The 16,884-nt window shown below is 43.1% G+C and overlaps 1 protein-coding gene across 2 annotated transcripts in view; it reads left to right on the top strand.

Moving 5' to 3' along the window:
- The window catches only part of LOC128655962 (cytochrome P450 2K1), a 103,099-nt gene that overhangs the window by 60,903 nt on the left and 25,312 nt on the right, over positions 1-16,884 (top strand). For both annotated transcript variants that reach the window (XM_053709572.1, XM_053709573.1), the window contains 3 exons: positions 2,725-2,885; positions 3,878-4,054; positions 8,000-8,141. In XM_053709572.1, coding sequence (XP_053565547.1) covers positions 2,725-2,885; positions 3,878-4,054; positions 8,000-8,141 — 480 coding nt within the window. The remainder of the gene's footprint in view (positions 1-2,724; positions 2,886-3,877; positions 4,055-7,999; positions 8,142-16,884) is intronic.

Here is a 16,884-nt window from a genome sequence, read left to right as displayed (position 1 = left end):
CAAGGAGACTCCCTGAACTTCAGGGAGAGTTGGGATGTCTGCATACACACACATGCACACACACATATATACACACACACTCAGGTAACTGCAGCTTATGTCAGTGTGACTGTGTGCTATAAACATTAGGAACCCACCCACAGCAAGTAAGAAGGAAATGGTTTAAAAAAATGGTCTTAAAACTCTTCTCAGTAAGAAGATAAGACAGCTGCTGGTTTAACAGTCCCTACTGGAATTAGGAGGGTTAATTACCAGAAGTGGTTCCCGACTTACAGTTCTTTTAGAGAGAGGCACAGATCAACTGCCCAAACAGGCTTCCCAGATTTATTTGCCGAGGTGACTGTCAGCTCAATACACACAATAAATAACAAACTCAGTACACCACATGGACGGTTATAATCCTGCAGGGCAGCCAAGCCATAAACTCACAGCTCTGTTAGAGAGGCGCTGCAGCAATGTTTGTGCACACTTTGATCAACAGGCTGTTTAGATTTATTTGCCGAGGTGACAAATACAATTGCCTCGCTAACGGCTCCCATCAGAATAACCACCATGCAGTCCCTTGACCTGTACATACACACAGCTATTCTTGGAAGTCCTTGACTGCGCCTTATATAGTACAGGAATTACTATGTCAGCTTTGTTTTGCCGAGCTCAGCAAATTCACCACGCACTGGGAGGCTAACAGTTCTTTTAGAGAGGTGCTGCAGCAGCTGCACTGATCAATGTCTTTGAACACTTTGATAAAACTGGCTGCTCAGATTTATTTGCCAAGGTGACTATCCATGTTTAGTGCGTGGTGCATTTGCTGAGCTTGGCAAAACAAAGCTGACAGAGTAATTCCTAGTAGGCAGCAGTGACTGCGTGCCCTCCAAGATGATAGAACCGGTCCCAATGGCGACCCTTGCCCCCTCTATAGTTACGCCCCTGACTACAGCAATAACTTACTAACTTACCTTCCTCTCTCCCCATTCAATCCAACCTAAATGCCTCTTCCAGGCTAATCCACCTTTCCTGTATCTGCTGCCCCTCTCTGTGAGTCCCTTCACTGGCAAGTTATTCACAGCAGATTTAAATTCAAAATTCTCACCCTGACCTACAAAGTCCTTACCAACAGCGCTCCCCACCACCTGTCCTCACTAATCAACAAATATACTCCAGCCCATCCCCTAAGGTCAAACAGTGACCTGCTCCTTGCATCTTCTATTGTCACCTCTTCCCACACTAGGTTTCAGGACTTCTCTTGTGTGGCACCAACCCACTGAAATGCAATTCTACATGCTGTCAGACTTTCCCCTTATCTGTCCTCCTTTAAATACTTCATAAATATATTTTTGTTCAAGGAAGCCTATCACCCAACTCAGTAACAAATGAATTCCACATAATATTTGCCCTCATCCAACTCTGTACTAACATCATTCTCACCCTTGCAATACTCACCTCCTGTTTCTCACCCTCCTATCCTAGATTGTACGTTCCCACGGGAATAGGGCCCTTAATTCCTCCTGTATTTGTTTGATAAATTGTGTCTTCTCTTACAAATATTGAATTATTGTGCTTTTACCATTTGTAACCATGGACAGCGCTGCAGAATTTGTTGACACTATAAACAAAGAATAATAATAATAATAATAATACATTTTGTTCATGTTACTTGATTTTTCCTGTTAATAATTAAGGCTGGTATTGCAGATGTACAATACATTGTGATGTATCATTGGCATTTTTCACAGTTGAAACAACCCCCTTCAAATCTTAAAAATTTCCTCAGCCCCATTCATCCTAAGGCAACAGCCAACAACTCTTCAAAAATTATCCCTTTTTTGTCATATTCAAATTACCTGAATACCCCACCACTAAAAACCCCAGAGACAATTATTCTCCACCCTTTTGAGCTGTTGGACTCTTTTGTACTTTAGCAATCTCAAGAGGCTTCATGAAAACCTCTAACTTAATATATTCACCTTCCTGGACACTCATGGTATAGTCATGAGGGTCTTTTTTAAAGTTGATTAAGGCTAGCACTATTCATCTTAACCAAAGGAAAAAGGCATAGAGATCTATGTCTTCAAAAATATTATTCATGAATAATTCATTAAATAATTAAAAGTGTGGCTTCAGTGACAGAACTGAGTACTAGTCTGGTACATACATTTGTTATTTTACTGTTTGAAGCCTTAACGGGACAATCCGGTCAAAATTTAAATGCACATAGATCATCTGCATCTTTGGATAGAAACATATTTGCAATATACATGAATTGGCAAACATGCTACTAGTAAAAGTTATCATTTTATTTATCATTCTTTGCACGTGCATGTGAAGCATAGCTTGATATTCTCAGTGCATCAGCATTTTAAATTCTGCAGCTGTGCAGAGTGTCAGTGGGGCTTGTATCAAGTCTGCAATTAACAAATGGAGTCATTACCAGATGGTACAAGCACCTTAGGCTTTCTCTTCAAGTGCTGTGTTTAAAATGCTGGTGCACAGTGCATACTTAAATACACTTTTGAAACAGCTATAACTTTTATTAGAAGCATTTTTTCTAATACGTGTATATTACAAAAATGCTTCTATTCAAAACTTAAATGTATCCAAGTGAATTGCAATTTTGTCTGTAATGTCCCTTTAACACTTTCATAAGTTTAAATATTTTATGACAACATATCCTAAAGCAGTGTGACTAAGTTACACTTAAATATTATTTAATTTAATTAATTGCAGGACAGCCTTTTGAAAACACCATGATTATGAATGCTGCTGTTGCCAACATCATTGTTTCCATATTACTTGATCATCGATACGATTATGAGGATCCCGTGCTGCACAAGCTTATGAAAGTAGTAAATGAAAATGTAAAGCTTTTGGCAAGTCCAATGGTCATGGTAAGTTCTTGCTTTGAATGTGATTAGAAGATAATTCTGCACTTAGCAAACATTAAAATATTATTTCACTAGATTTCCAAATATCAGCTGTTTTACCCTATATTAGTCTGAAGTATTTTTATTGTCAAACACAAAAATCCTTTATTCTAATCAAAATATATGTATCATTGAGATTAATGGATTGGTCACCTGTTCTAGTGATACACTTCACCTATCCTTATTGTTAAACATTGGGGTAATATTGATTTTGTTCATCTTTCCCGTCTGCTGCCTGAGTTTCCTTTACTTTTTAGTTGTGCCTTTTTCATTTATTATTATGCCATTGAAGTCAAATAATAATTTCATGATTTAGATAATGTGTCCAATTTAAAAAGAAAACTTTCCAATTTACTTATAATTCCATTTATACTTTCACTGGGTATCATTAGTTGGAACCTAGCTCCTTCCATAAGAACATATTGAGGTGGGCATAGGATATATATGGAACACTGTAACAAACAATGGCCTAGACCAGGGATGGCCAACTGGAGGCCCATGGGCCTCATGCATTTCTCTACATTAGTTTGTGTGGCCCCAGAAGGAAAAAAAAAAAGGGAATGTGTTGCTTAGTTTTTAGCGCCCCAGGAAAAAGCAAAACTAAAAATGTGTTCTTTAGGGAACTCTGGGCAAAGTGGCCAAAATTCAAACTCCAGGAGAGAACAGAAGATAGAGGGTACCCTGCAACCTGACCTAAATCTGGCCTTGGGCACCTGAAAGTTTTAGGAAATATATTATTATTTGTGAGTAGCCATACATTTATTTGCAGTCCTTGGATTTCTAAAATATTGATTTGAAGCCCTTAAAGCTTCTAAAATACTGATCTGTGCCCCCCCCCCCCCCAGGTGTTAGGAAGTTTGCAATCACAGAGCTAGATAATATGTTATTTACATGACTTTAGCAACTTAAATTTATTAAAATGTATTTCTAATTGTTTTTTATTTACGTATTACAAGTTGTACAACGCATACCCGTCACTGATTCGATGGATACCAGGAACTCACAAAAAATTTAAGACAAATATAGATGAGTTTCATAGTTTTATTAGAGAGACCTTTGTAAACAGCAAGGATCAAGTGGATGCCAATGACCAAAGGAACCTTATTGATGCATTTTTCGTCAAGCAGCAAGAGGTAACATAATCTAAATTTTTCTTTTTATGTAGCTGTCTTCATCATGTAGCAGATAGCCAACATATTATATCATCAGTTATAGTGATATATATTTTTATCACTCTTGAGCTCTAACTACGCTCAAGGTAATACATTAGCGATTCCAGATTAGTGCTGGTATTATAAGTTAAAAGTAAAAAGTTAGCGTGTGAGCAAAACACTCAAGAGCACTAACTTCAGGACTTTAAAAGTGGCAACCTTGCTAACTCCCTCTCCTCATAGACTTCTATGGGTGTGCTAAAGAAAGCCTTTTCTATTTATCACTTGTACGCTAACCCGAAGATGCTTTAGGAACACTCCAAGTTCCAATGATCTTCAATTAGAAGAATATATTATTTTTAGGAAAATATACAAATATCTGGTAAATCTGTTTGTGACACTTGGCCATAATGAGTAAAAAAAAGAAGTAATTTTCCAGGAAAAATGTAATTGTTAAAGTAATGAATGCTATTGTAATAAAGAGAAAATGTAGGAATTTTAGAAAAAGTTGTAGAAAATAGCTCACATACTGTATGTAGGGTTTCCACCCAGCCTGTATGTTGTGATGTGTCCTGTATTTTTAAGATTTAGGTCAGTCTAAAAAACAAACAAACAATAAATATAGAAATAAGCCCCCTATCATGGTTAAATGTCTATGTAAACAAATTATTTTTTTAAATTATTTTTATTTTTTGAGTTATTATGTACGATTACCTATGCAAATCAGCATAGCTGATTTTTTTCCAAGAAAGATGGCAGGTCCTATCTCGTAGCATAATCTGTTCTTTGATATTGAAATCTTCCATTGACCATGCACTAAACTATAGAATGCACTGGGGTACAGTTTGTTCAGTACATAAATGCTTAATAAAAAGCATATAACACGCATATATATGCATGTGTGTGCATGTGTCTCACAAAAAACTACTGCTAGGAATGACTTTAAGGATGTCTTTAAATTAATAAATGTATATGAGTTGTATATCCTTAAGTGCCTAATCTTGTGATTTCTCTGGATGACCTGGTAAGTCACTCTAGATCCTAACTCAAAACTTTGATGTTTTGACCAGATGTGAAAACCACAATGGCACAAGGGTCTGTCCTTGCAAGTTGCCATATGTATCCTAAACCTGTTGTGCACAGGCAAAAAATTTGGTATGTACAAATCTTTTGCACCAAATATTCAGAAATGTAGTTTCTCAGATATGTGGCTGCCGTACTATTCAGTATTTGTTTAGATTTAAATGATACGAATATTGAATGTTCATGGAACAATTACATTAGTTTTTGTTAAGTGAATCAGGTGCAGAACTATCATTGGTGCAGCAGGTTTAGTGGCACCAGGGCCCAGGTGCTGGGTGGCCTATAGCACTAACATCCTCTGTTGAGTAGGTCCACTACTGAAATCAAAGTGAATGTTCCTTTTCTACAGGTGAAAAAGTTCACCTGTAGCCTTATACTTACCTCTAGCGCACTGGAGAGCCGTGCTAATCCAGAACCTTCTTCACAGAGCCATGGGGTGGGCTTATATGTAGCTTAGCGTGGCAGATCCCATGTGTTTATGGACCTTCGCCTTTAGTGCAGGCCCTGTGATCCGCATGCTAGAAGTACGTTTTTTCTAACCCCTAAGCTAATTTAAATGAAACAAATGAATACTGATTAATTTGTCTGTATTTCAGCTACTCCCATGGAACACCTCATGTTAAGCCGACTAACAGAGGTTTGGGGAACGCACTTTACAATATGGAAAATAAAATGCATTGAATTTTGTATATTAATATGAATTTGACAGCATTGTTTGCATGTATAGCATCGTTTTATTACAATTTCTACTATGTCCCTTAAAGGGAGAAGTCAAGTAAAAATTAAACTTTTCTTATTCAGATTGAACACTCAATTGTAAACAACTTTCCAATTCACTTCTGTTTTTTTAAATGTGCACAATCTTTTTGTATGCACACTTTCTGAGGCACCAAGCCCTACTGGGCATTTGCAAGATTCACAGAATATACGTATATGCATTTTGTGATTGGCAGATGGCTGTCACTTGATATGGTCGGAAGGAAACTAATCTTAAAATTTGCTAGAAAGAAATCTACTACTCAACTACTCATTTGAAGTTCAAATGAAGATATTTCGCATTATATTCTTATTATGCATTTACTAATATGTATTAGTGGTCCTTTAAGCAGTTTTTTTTCTGCATAATTTAAATGCAAATTTACATTTTTCCATAAAACACAATTTTTGCAGAACAAAGTTGTTACAATTTTTATTGTGATTAAACAATAGACTTTTTTTTACTATGTATTTTAATTTCAATATTTCATTTATTTGTTTTATACCTTTTTTAAAAAAGGATTTGTGTTAGCCCTAGTGCAATGTATATATCACCTTCACATACTTAAAGGGACAGGCTACCCCTGAATTTTTATTGTTTAAAAAAAATAGATAATTCTTTATTACCCATTTCTCAGATTTGTATAACCAACACAATAATATTAATATACTTTTTACCTCGGTGATTACCTTGTATCTAAGCCTCTGCAGACTGCCTTTTTAAAGGGACAGTCAAGTCCAAAAAAACCTTTCATAATTCAAAAAGGCCATGCAATTTTAAACAACTTTACAATTTACTTTTATCACCAATTTTGCTTTGTTCTCTTGGTATTCTTTGTTGACTTGAAAGCTAAACCTAGGAGGTTCATATGCTAATTTCTTAGACCTTGAGGGCCACCTCTAATACAAATGCATTTTGACAGTTTTTCACCACTAGAGGGCATTAGTTCATGTGTTTCATATAGATAACATGAGCTCACGCACGTGAAGTTACCTAGGAGTGAGCACTGATTGGCTAAAATGCAAGTCTGTCAAAAGAACTGAAATAAGGGGGCAGTTTGCAGAGGCTTAGAGACAAGGGGGACAATTTATTATAGTGCGAGCGGACATGATCTGCTGTAGCAGATCATGTCTGCCGCACATCGATAAATGCAGACAGCATATGCTGTCAGCATTCAACATTGCACAAGCATTTCTTGTGAAATGCTTGAGCAATGCCACCCCCTGCACATTTGCGGCCAAGGGGTGTCAATGAACCCGATCATATCCGATCGGGCTGATTGCTGTCCGCCGCCTCAGAGGTCTCGGACCACCGCTGCTTCTAAAATTCCATTTCAGGCGGACCTGAAGTGGAGTGGGTCGGAAGCAGCATCTGCTGCATCATAAATTGACCCCAAGGTAATTACAAAGGTAAAACGTGTATTATTATAATTGTGTTGGTTATGCAAAACTGTGGAATGGGTAATAAAGGGATTATCTATCTTTTTAAAACAACTAAATTTCTGGTGTTGACTGTCCCTTTTATTTAGTTCTTTTGAAAGATTTGCATTTTAGCCAATTAGTGCTGACTCATAAATAACTCCACGGAGTTAGCACAGTTTTTATCTATATGGCCCACATGAACAAGTACTATCTAGCTGTGAAAAACTGTAAAAATGTACTGATAAGATGGGGCCTTCAAGGGCTTAGAAATTAGCATATAGACCTTCCTAGGTTTAGCTTTCAACAAAGAATACCAATAGAACAAAGATAAATTAGAAAGTGGTTTAAAATTGCATGCCCTATCTGAATCATGCAAGTTTAATTTTGACTAGACTGTCCCTTTAAAAGCAAGGAGACACACTGTTCTCAAGGTAAAAACTGCCTTTATAGAATTCGGACAGGGGCTTGATAGTGCTGGCGAGATTTCTTAGAATATCTCACAAACCCAGAGAGCTTTAGATAATCGGGCCCCTAGTGGGGTATAGTAGAAGCATAATATCTGGGTCACACATTTATAGTTTTGTACATGGCTGGCTAAGGGAAATCGATTTTTAATATGTAGTTATTTGTCTCTCATTTATTTCACTATGTTAAATATAATTTCAGGAAAATCCAATTTCTGGACAATATTTCCACAATGAAAATCTAATGCATCTTGTATCTGATTTATTTGCTGCTGGAATGGAAACAACATCCACAACTCTCCGATGGGGTTTATTGATTATGATGAAATACCCAGAAATTCAAAGTAAGAAAATTATTTTTATTTTACATATATATATATATATAGAATAGAATGGAGAGAGGTGATGATTTGAAACAAGACTTGCCAATTTGAATTTGGAGGAATGTAAAACAAATTTTAAATATTCATTGGGCCCCATTTATTAAAGCCCGGAAGGATGTATATCAACAGATTCACACTCTCTAGGTTTAAATAAAATGTATTAGGTGATGTTTTGGGGAGCAAGACTCCCCTTCCTCAGACCTGATTTGATACCAAAACTGCTGTTAATAATGGTTAGCATAATTTCCTTAAAATCTGTTATATTTTATTTTGCACACATTTGTTCAAATGAGTTAGTACTTGAAGTGTGAAGTGGACATTATAGAGTTTTACAAAGGTTATCTCTGCCAAATTGAGCTTCAAGGGCCAGTAAACAAAGAAAATAATGTTATATAATTCTGCACATAGTGCAGAATTATATAACATTATATTAGTGCTAGAGTTATGTAACCTAATATTGCCTGAAAAGTTTTATTAAAAAATAGTGTTTTCCAGACCCGCTCTCTGTGCTCTTCTGAGCGGGTCTGTTTTCTACACAGAGCGCATCTGGCCAGCTGTCTATTCACAGCCCGGCCCGACCGCGCCATTATACACAGTGCAGCTCGCTCTTGCTCTGTCTGACAGCGGGAGCGAGCTGCACTGAGTGTAATGGCGTGGTCGGGCCGGGCTGTGACTAGACAGCTGGCCAGATACGCTCTGTGATAAAAACAAAACCCTCAGAAGAGCACAGAGAGCGGGTCTGGAAAACACTATTTTTTAATAAAACTTTGCAGGCAATTTTAGGTTATATAACTCTAGCACTGGTATAATGTTATATAATTCTGCACTATGTGCAGAATTATATAACATTATTTTCTATGTTTACTGACCCTTTAAAGGGACATGAAACCCAATTTTTTTCTTTCATGTTTTAGAAAGAGCATGCAATTTTAAACAACTTTCCAATTTACTTCTATTATCTAATTATCTAATGTGCTTCATTCTCTTGCTATCATTTGTTGAAAAACATATCTAGATAGGCTCAGTAGCTGCTGATTAGTGGCTGCACATAGATGCCATGTGTGATTGGCTCATGCATGTGCATTGCTGATTCTTAAACAAAGAATACCTGAAAAATGAAGCAAATTAAATATTAGAAGAAAATTGGAATGTTGTTTAAAATTGTATTCTCTATCTGAAAAACAAAAGAACATTTTGGGGTTTAATGTCCCTTTAATATGTGGATGGGTGCTGCAAGGACTTGATTTACAACCAGGCTAAAAGAGCAGCAATGCAGTGCCAATATATTTATGTTATTTAACCCCTTATTTATAATCACATAAAAAGTATACCAGTGAGGTGAAATATATATGTATGCAGTGGTATTGCATATATAACTTCAAAACTACATTACAGAATCTGCTTAAATGTTACTACTATAAACAGGTCCCCTGTCCCTTACTTATATCAGCTTAATAGAAAAACAGCTCTTACCTTCTTGGTTTCCTTTTGGCTGTAAATTATTCCTGTCACTGTTCGTGTCTGTGCTTGACCCCACATCGTCAAGTTGTCATTCCACCCAACCCACAAAACACACATCACACTTTCTGTATGGGATTGAAAGGCTACAGCTCCTTTATTAACATAACAAATAAATATAAATAACATTAACTTTTCAACCAATCACAGTGTTTGCCCCCACTATTCACTCCACAAGTCCCGCCCCACTCAGGGGAGGGGCTACCACCATTAAACCAACCCCCTGCTGATAAAACATTTAGTACCATCCACATCATTACAGGCGTAAGCCTCTACCAACCAGAGCAAGCACCCCGCCACCACTCACCCCCCATATGAGAACCGCCACCCAGAGCCAAGGCCTTTTCAATTCCTTCCTTCAAAGTGAAATTAAAGAGGTGTAAGCCCACCTCATTCAGGTGAACCCCATCCTTCAAATAGAAGCACTTCCCCGATTCTCCCTCAAATTCTACATGCCTCAAACCCACACCCCCAAACCTTCTCACATATCCACTCACCATCCTGTTAATCTTCCGTCTGGAAGCCTCCAACCTCCCTGAATCCCAAGCTGACCTCCATAACAAACGACTCTCAATCTCAGACCACACTATTATCAAACCAGGGAAGAGCTGCCGTAAGCAGTCCATCCCCCTCTTAATGTCATCCACTAACTCCTTCTGGGACATGAATCCCAGGTCATTCCCACCAACATGTATAACCAGAATCTGAGGGGGAGAAAACAGTCTGGCATTCTCCACCACCATTCCAACCAGCTGACCCCACTTCATACCCCGAACCCCAAACCATCTCATCACCACTTGCTCCCTAGGCAGCCCCAATTGAGTTCTATCTTCCTTCACAGCGGCAGCCTTCCTGGCCCAACACACGTATGAATGCCCGATCACCCAGCATCTTGCATCCCTGCCAAGAAAATAAAGCTGTGTCAGCTGCCACCACTTTTTTAATTAGACCCTCATCCGTGGGCCTGACATACCCCCAGAACCTCTCAGACCGCCACCTACCAATCCTCTTAATCACTGCCAAATCCAGACCCAACCCAGCAGCCTCAGTCACCGCCCCGATTCTAAATGAATGGGACCCAAATTTCATACCCCCCAACCCTAAGGCCCCCAATGCCTTCCGGAATTCTGATATAAATTGAAATTGTGACAATACAGGCCCATCCTCTTGCACCAAAAATGGGCCACTCCTCCCGGGTGGAGGCTGAGGTAATGTCGGACAGCTGCAACCGGGCAACACAGCCCACCCATTTCTCTCAAGCTGATCAAACATCCTCTCCCCGACTGGTCAGTCTTGGACCTCCTCAACCACATCTCCACCTTCCCTTCCTTTAAGACCACCTCATCCCTGTGGATGCCCCATCATCCTTCCTATTCCGTCCCACTAACTCTGATACCCTGAACGCCCCAAAAAAGGCCAAAATATACGCTGTCTTAAACAGTATCTCCTCAAACCCCGAAAAACATAAACCCTTCAAACAACCTGTAACCTTTGCCAAGATCACAAACATCACCAGTCTTCTGCCATCCTTCCGCCCTTTTCCTCGACACAAACCTCTAATCGCCATCCTCACTACAAACACCTTTGTTAAATCCTCCAACCCCAACAATGGGAAGAAAAAGGCTAATGCTGCCACCCTTTTCCTTACCTCAGAGGGCGACAGCCTCTCCTCCCCTCACCTCTTTACCCATGACAACAAAACCCCCAGCTGAATTCTCCCATCTCCCATCAAATGTCTTCCTTCTTCCAACTCACACCATTTTCTCCACACACGGACGTTTGCCCTCCACGTGGTATGAGTCAGGGCCCCTTGAATCAAACTGATCACCCTGGGCCACCCAAACTCCACAGGGCCCTCGTGCAGGCTGCCCCTTCCTCGTCTGCTTCCGGCGCCACCAGACGGAACCGATCCCACTGCAAATGGGACCAAGAGTCAGCTATAACATTCAACTTGCCCGGAACATGAATAGCCCTGAAAGATACATTGTTGCGCTGGCATTCCAACACAAACACTCTCAATAACCTCACCACCGGCGGAGAATTGGCCGTAAGCCTGTTAATAGCCATGACTACCCCCAAGTTGTCTGAGTGAAAACTGACCCTCTTGTCCCTCAAAATGTGGGACCACACCCGTAGTGCGACAACCAGAGGTAAAAACTCTAAGAACGTGAGGTTCTTCATCAATCCGGCTTCCCCCCAGCTGGGAGGCCATGCCTCAGTGCACCACCTACCCTGCAAGTATGCCCCGAACCCATGGGCCCCTGAAGCATCCGTGTATAAACACAAGCTTTCATCAGACCAACCCACTTGTATAATCAACCTTCCATTGAATTCATCCAGAAACGTTAGCCACACTCCCAGGTCTTCCTTCAGCTCCTTCTTCAATCTGATATGGTGCCTTGGCTCAGACACCCCCACCATTGCCAAATACAGTCAATGGCAGAATACCCTGCCAATCAGAATAATCCGGCAGGCAAAATTGAGCTTACCCAGCAATGATTGAAGCTGTCACAACGTGACCTTCTTAGAGGCCAACGCCTCCCCCAACACCTTCCTAAGGTCCTCCAGTTTGTCCTCTGGGAGTCTGCACTCCATAAGGATGGTATCCAGCTGGATACCCAGGAAACTCAATGAAAACACCGGACCCTCCGACTTATCCGCCGTGACTGGGATCCCAAAGTCACGCGCCACCTCACCGAAGACCTCCACCAAGTGCTCACAATCGCCGGTTCCAGCCGCTCTGACAAATAAGTAGTCATCCAAATAGTGTACTACTGATGATTTTCCAGACTTCCGCCTAACCACACATTCCACAAAGGATCTAAACTTTTCGAAGTATGAGCAGGAGATGGAACAACCCATTGGGAGGCACAGGTCCACAAAGAACAAACCCTCAAAATAACAGCCCAGCAAATTATGGCACTGCGGGTGGACCGGCAAGAGCCGGAAAGCTGATTCCACGTCTACCTTGGCTAACAGCACCCCAGGCCCCGCCACCCGAACCAGTGACACCGCTTTATCGAATGAAGTATAGTTCACCGATACCAATTCCGGATCAATGCCATCGTTAACAGACAACCCCTTAGGGTGTGAAAGATGATGGATCATACAAAACTGTCCTGCACCCTTCATGGGTACCACCCCCAGCGGAGAAATCTGCAGCCCCACCAGCGGCAGCTATTCAAATGGTCCAGCCAACCTCCCCAACCCAACTTCCTTGTACAACTTCTCCCTTACCACAGAGGGAAATTCCCTAGCTGATTTCAAATTGCCCCCAAAAACCTCCACCCCTTGTTATTTGTATGGAATAATAAAACCTGAACTAAACCCTGTCAACAATAATTCGGCGTTCGCCGTGTGCCCTCGCCTACTGGCGTAATCCCTTAACAACGGCACCATCCTTTCTACCCTCACTGGGGTCCGCGCTCGCATTACCCACATCTCCTGGCTCTCCCCATGCCTCGCTTTCTTGAAACATTTTGCGAAGGAATAGATTCCTCCACACCCTGAGCACTCGTGCTTGTATTTGCACGATGCCCCAAATTGTCACTGCCCTTCATTAAACTGAAAGCAGAGGCCTTTGCGGATAACTGTCAAGGTGTTTCCGCTAGCTCCCCCGCTTCCCTTCCTTGATTCGCCAACCAAAAGGACTGACCCCCCCGCAGAGGCGTCATAATCTCTAAACAAATACCCATGTCCCTATTGTCCCAACGCATTACGTCCCTCACCGCCATCCGATCATCGTACCGCCACCAGGCCATCCCACCGTATGTTTTATATACACTCGCAATCTCGTCGTAATAACAAAACGAAGAAGACCCTTGCTCCGGAAACTTCTCACTTACCACGCTTGCCAGTATGCAAAACACCCTCGACCAGTTCCTAAATGTCTTGGGCAGCTTCCTCCATCACTTCTTACTCTCCTCGTCCTCCTTCTTCCCCTTCTCCTTATCATCCTACTTCACCTCCAGCATGCGATCCAAGGGAAGCAGCGACAGGATCTCCAAAAATTCCCTCTTCCAGATCTTCTCCCCCATCTCACTGGGGAGGTGGATCCCCAACGGACCCACCGAACATAAGCAAGGCCTCCTCAAGGCACCTTCCGGCACCTTCAATGTCTCTCCGCCACTGCCAGCCACCCTACTTCCCATAGCTACCGCACCTCCACCCGGCAGTGGGGGGACAGCCTGTACCTCTCCTCCCGTCTGGGCCCATGCTGCTGCTGGTGACCCCCCAAGCCCCTTCAACTTCTCCAAAGTGGCAATAAACCCCTTTAGCCCCACCAATAACACCTATCTTTCATAAGACGAACCATCATTCACCCTAGGAAGCAGCTCAGTCGCCTCACCTGTCAATTGCACCGCTGTTGCAGGTCCATCTCTCCTTCCCGTGTCTGCGACTCCCCTGTCTGGTCTACTGCTCCAATCCCGTCTGGGACCCCCAGGTCTACTGACCATTTCTTCTCTGTCTGCCTCCACGAGGTGTCTCACTTGCCCTCTCCTAGCAGGTGACCTCCCTCTGCCATATCTGCTCCTGTACCTGGACCTGTCAACCCTGGCCCATGTTGGCGATACCACCTCAGTTCCTCTAGTCCTCCTGCTCCATGGCGACCTGGACCTCCTGCGCCCTCTAGAAGAGTCCCGTCTCCTCAGGGGGGTAGTATCCATCCCCGTCCCAGGTCCGGAGCTTGCAGCCTGTGATGAAGAGGCACCAATCAAATCCCTCCCCCTCTGCCCATCAGCCCCCCTCTCCCTCCTCCCGCCCCCTTCCCTTTCTCCTGTCCCCTCCACGTTGCGGGGACAACAAACTCAAAAGCTGCGCCAAAGTAGACATATCCCCTACCTGGCCAGCTGTTACCGCTCCGGTTGATGTCCCTTCCATTGGGTCCTCTTCCTCCGTCCACAGCTCCTGATCCTCCACCACTTCCTCATCCCTGGCTTCGCCAGAAATTTCTCCCCCAGTCGTAATGGCACTTTCCTCTGCAAGACACAAAAACAATCATCAACGCTCCCATCTCACCTCCATCCTCCCTTGCACCCCTGCCTATCAGGCCCCTCCCCACAGGTATTATAATTTCTGTGTCCCATATATTTTTTCTTTTTTTTTATAAACCCCCCACCCCCCTATCCCTCTATGTGCCCCGCCACTCCCAGGGCCCCCCCTCTTCCCCAGCCCCCCCACAGGCCCTACCCTCATATCCCACCACCCCCACCATCCACACCCATTGGGCAGGTACCATGCTCAGCTTGCTGGTTCAACTGCCCCTTAACACTTGCCACCCTACTCTCTTCCACACCGGGCCTCCCCTTGCCCTGTAAACCCACTTTTAATGCCAGACCCCTTGCCCCTACCTATATCCTTGCAGTCCCCCAATTCCCCCATCAGCACATACCCATACTGCCTACCTATTTCCTTCTGTGTATTGCTGTCACTACGCATGGCCAAAATCTCCTCTTTTCCCCTTTTGTTCCTTTTTTTTTTTTTTTTACTTTTTATTCTTTATTCTTATAGGATCCCCCCCTGGGTTGCCCAGGTTGTTTCCCCCTGTGCCCCCTCCTAGTCCAGCCTTCCACCCCGCCTGTTATCCCTCAGGCTCATGCACTCCTACCTCAGCATCACCCCCCCCCCCTGACATCCCTCACCACCCGCCTCCCCAAAATTATCCACCTGCTGCCCCACGGTGACATCCAGCTCACCGCTCCTACCTCCTGGTCCCTCTTGCCTCCCCACCGACCGGCGTCTCCAGCTCCACCCCGGCTCCCCCGCTACCAGGCTTCTGCCGCTGTAGGCCTCCCCAGCCCCTACCCTCTTACCTGACACAGGCATCTGTGCCCCGGATCGACGAGTCCTCCGTCTCCCTCTGGCTACGTTGGGCCCCAGCTGAGGCTGCCTGGCCATGACGTCATCCTCCTCCTCTGTACTAGGCCGCAAGCCCGCCCTGGGCCTGGCCGTTGCTTCCGCTTCCGCTATTCGCTGCTTTCCAGCCTGCTCACCACCGGCAGGTCCTCTGCTTCCCCTCCTAGGCCTACCGGCGCCAAGATCCAGACTCAGACGTTCTGGAGGCCTCGACTTCCGTGCCTGCCGTCCACTCCTCCTGTCAGCAGACTCACTGGGTATGGAAACTGCCATCTCCACTCCTGGGGCTGCCTCCCCAGCCGTGCTTAACTGCTTCCTTATCCAGCTGACTCCCTTCTGCCTGGCCACCTGCATCAGTTCTGACAACAAGGCCTCCATCTCAGGTAAGGAAAAACAAATTTTCCCACCGTGCTGCTCCTGATAAAATGTCTGCTGTCACTTCCTGATGTGGGTTTATAAACCACCCCTACTCAGCCCAACCCCTTGTCCTCTCTCTCACCCCATGCCCTGCTTCCTAGTGGGGTCACATAACCCTTTCTTCCACTCTCCTCCTTCAGGGTTATTACTTTCTCACATCGCCTGTGAAAAAAAGCTACCTTGTCAAGATTAGCTACCTCTACGTGCACATGCTAACAGTAACATAATCACACTCCATATATGTTTGAAAGGAATGTGTGGAATGTGATTATGTAATGACCAGCATGCACAGATGCAGGTATCAAATCTCTACAAGGGAACTGATCTGCTGCTTCCATTCCATTGTTAAAGTGGGCACAGACATGTACAGTTCAAGTTGGTAGCAAATTTCTACAGTCCTATTGTTCCTTCTGAAATGCATAACATTTTTGACTGGTAGCAATTCATTAACTGTATAACGTAGCCTAAATATGGGGGCTGCATAGTAGCTTTATTATCGAGGCTCTGAGGCCCCGGGCCCCTCCTGCCTTGTATTCTGTAGTAGTGTGCTCTGCCACAATAAAAAAAAGTGTGTCAGTCAGACTCCAGGAAAGCATGTAACTGTGTTAAAGCGTCCTGGATTAGGGTGCATTTCTCTGCCACAGTAACCAACAAAAAATATTTCCCTCAAGGAAAAAAAGTAACTACTGGCCCTGATGCCAGTGGCCCCTTTAATCCCCTGATGCCAGCCTTGCTGACAACAATTTTACAAGAGTTTTGCAACTCAAGAGTAGTTCAAGTATACTTCTTTGGACTAGGCTGGTGGTATCCATGTTCCTGGTTTCCTTTAGTCTTGCAAATTAGGGAGGGATATAAAGGAGATTGTCATATGATCTAACCAATCACTCTGTAGAATGTTGCAAGCTCAGGTAAA

Source organism: Bombina bombina, chromosome 4 (assembly GCF_027579735.1).
Source record: "Bombina bombina isolate aBomBom1 chromosome 4, aBomBom1.pri, whole genome shotgun sequence".
NCBI classification, from domain to species: domain Eukaryota; kingdom Metazoa; phylum Chordata; class Amphibia; order Anura; family Bombinatoridae; genus Bombina; species Bombina bombina.
This window is presented reverse-complemented; position numbering and strand designations above follow the sequence as displayed.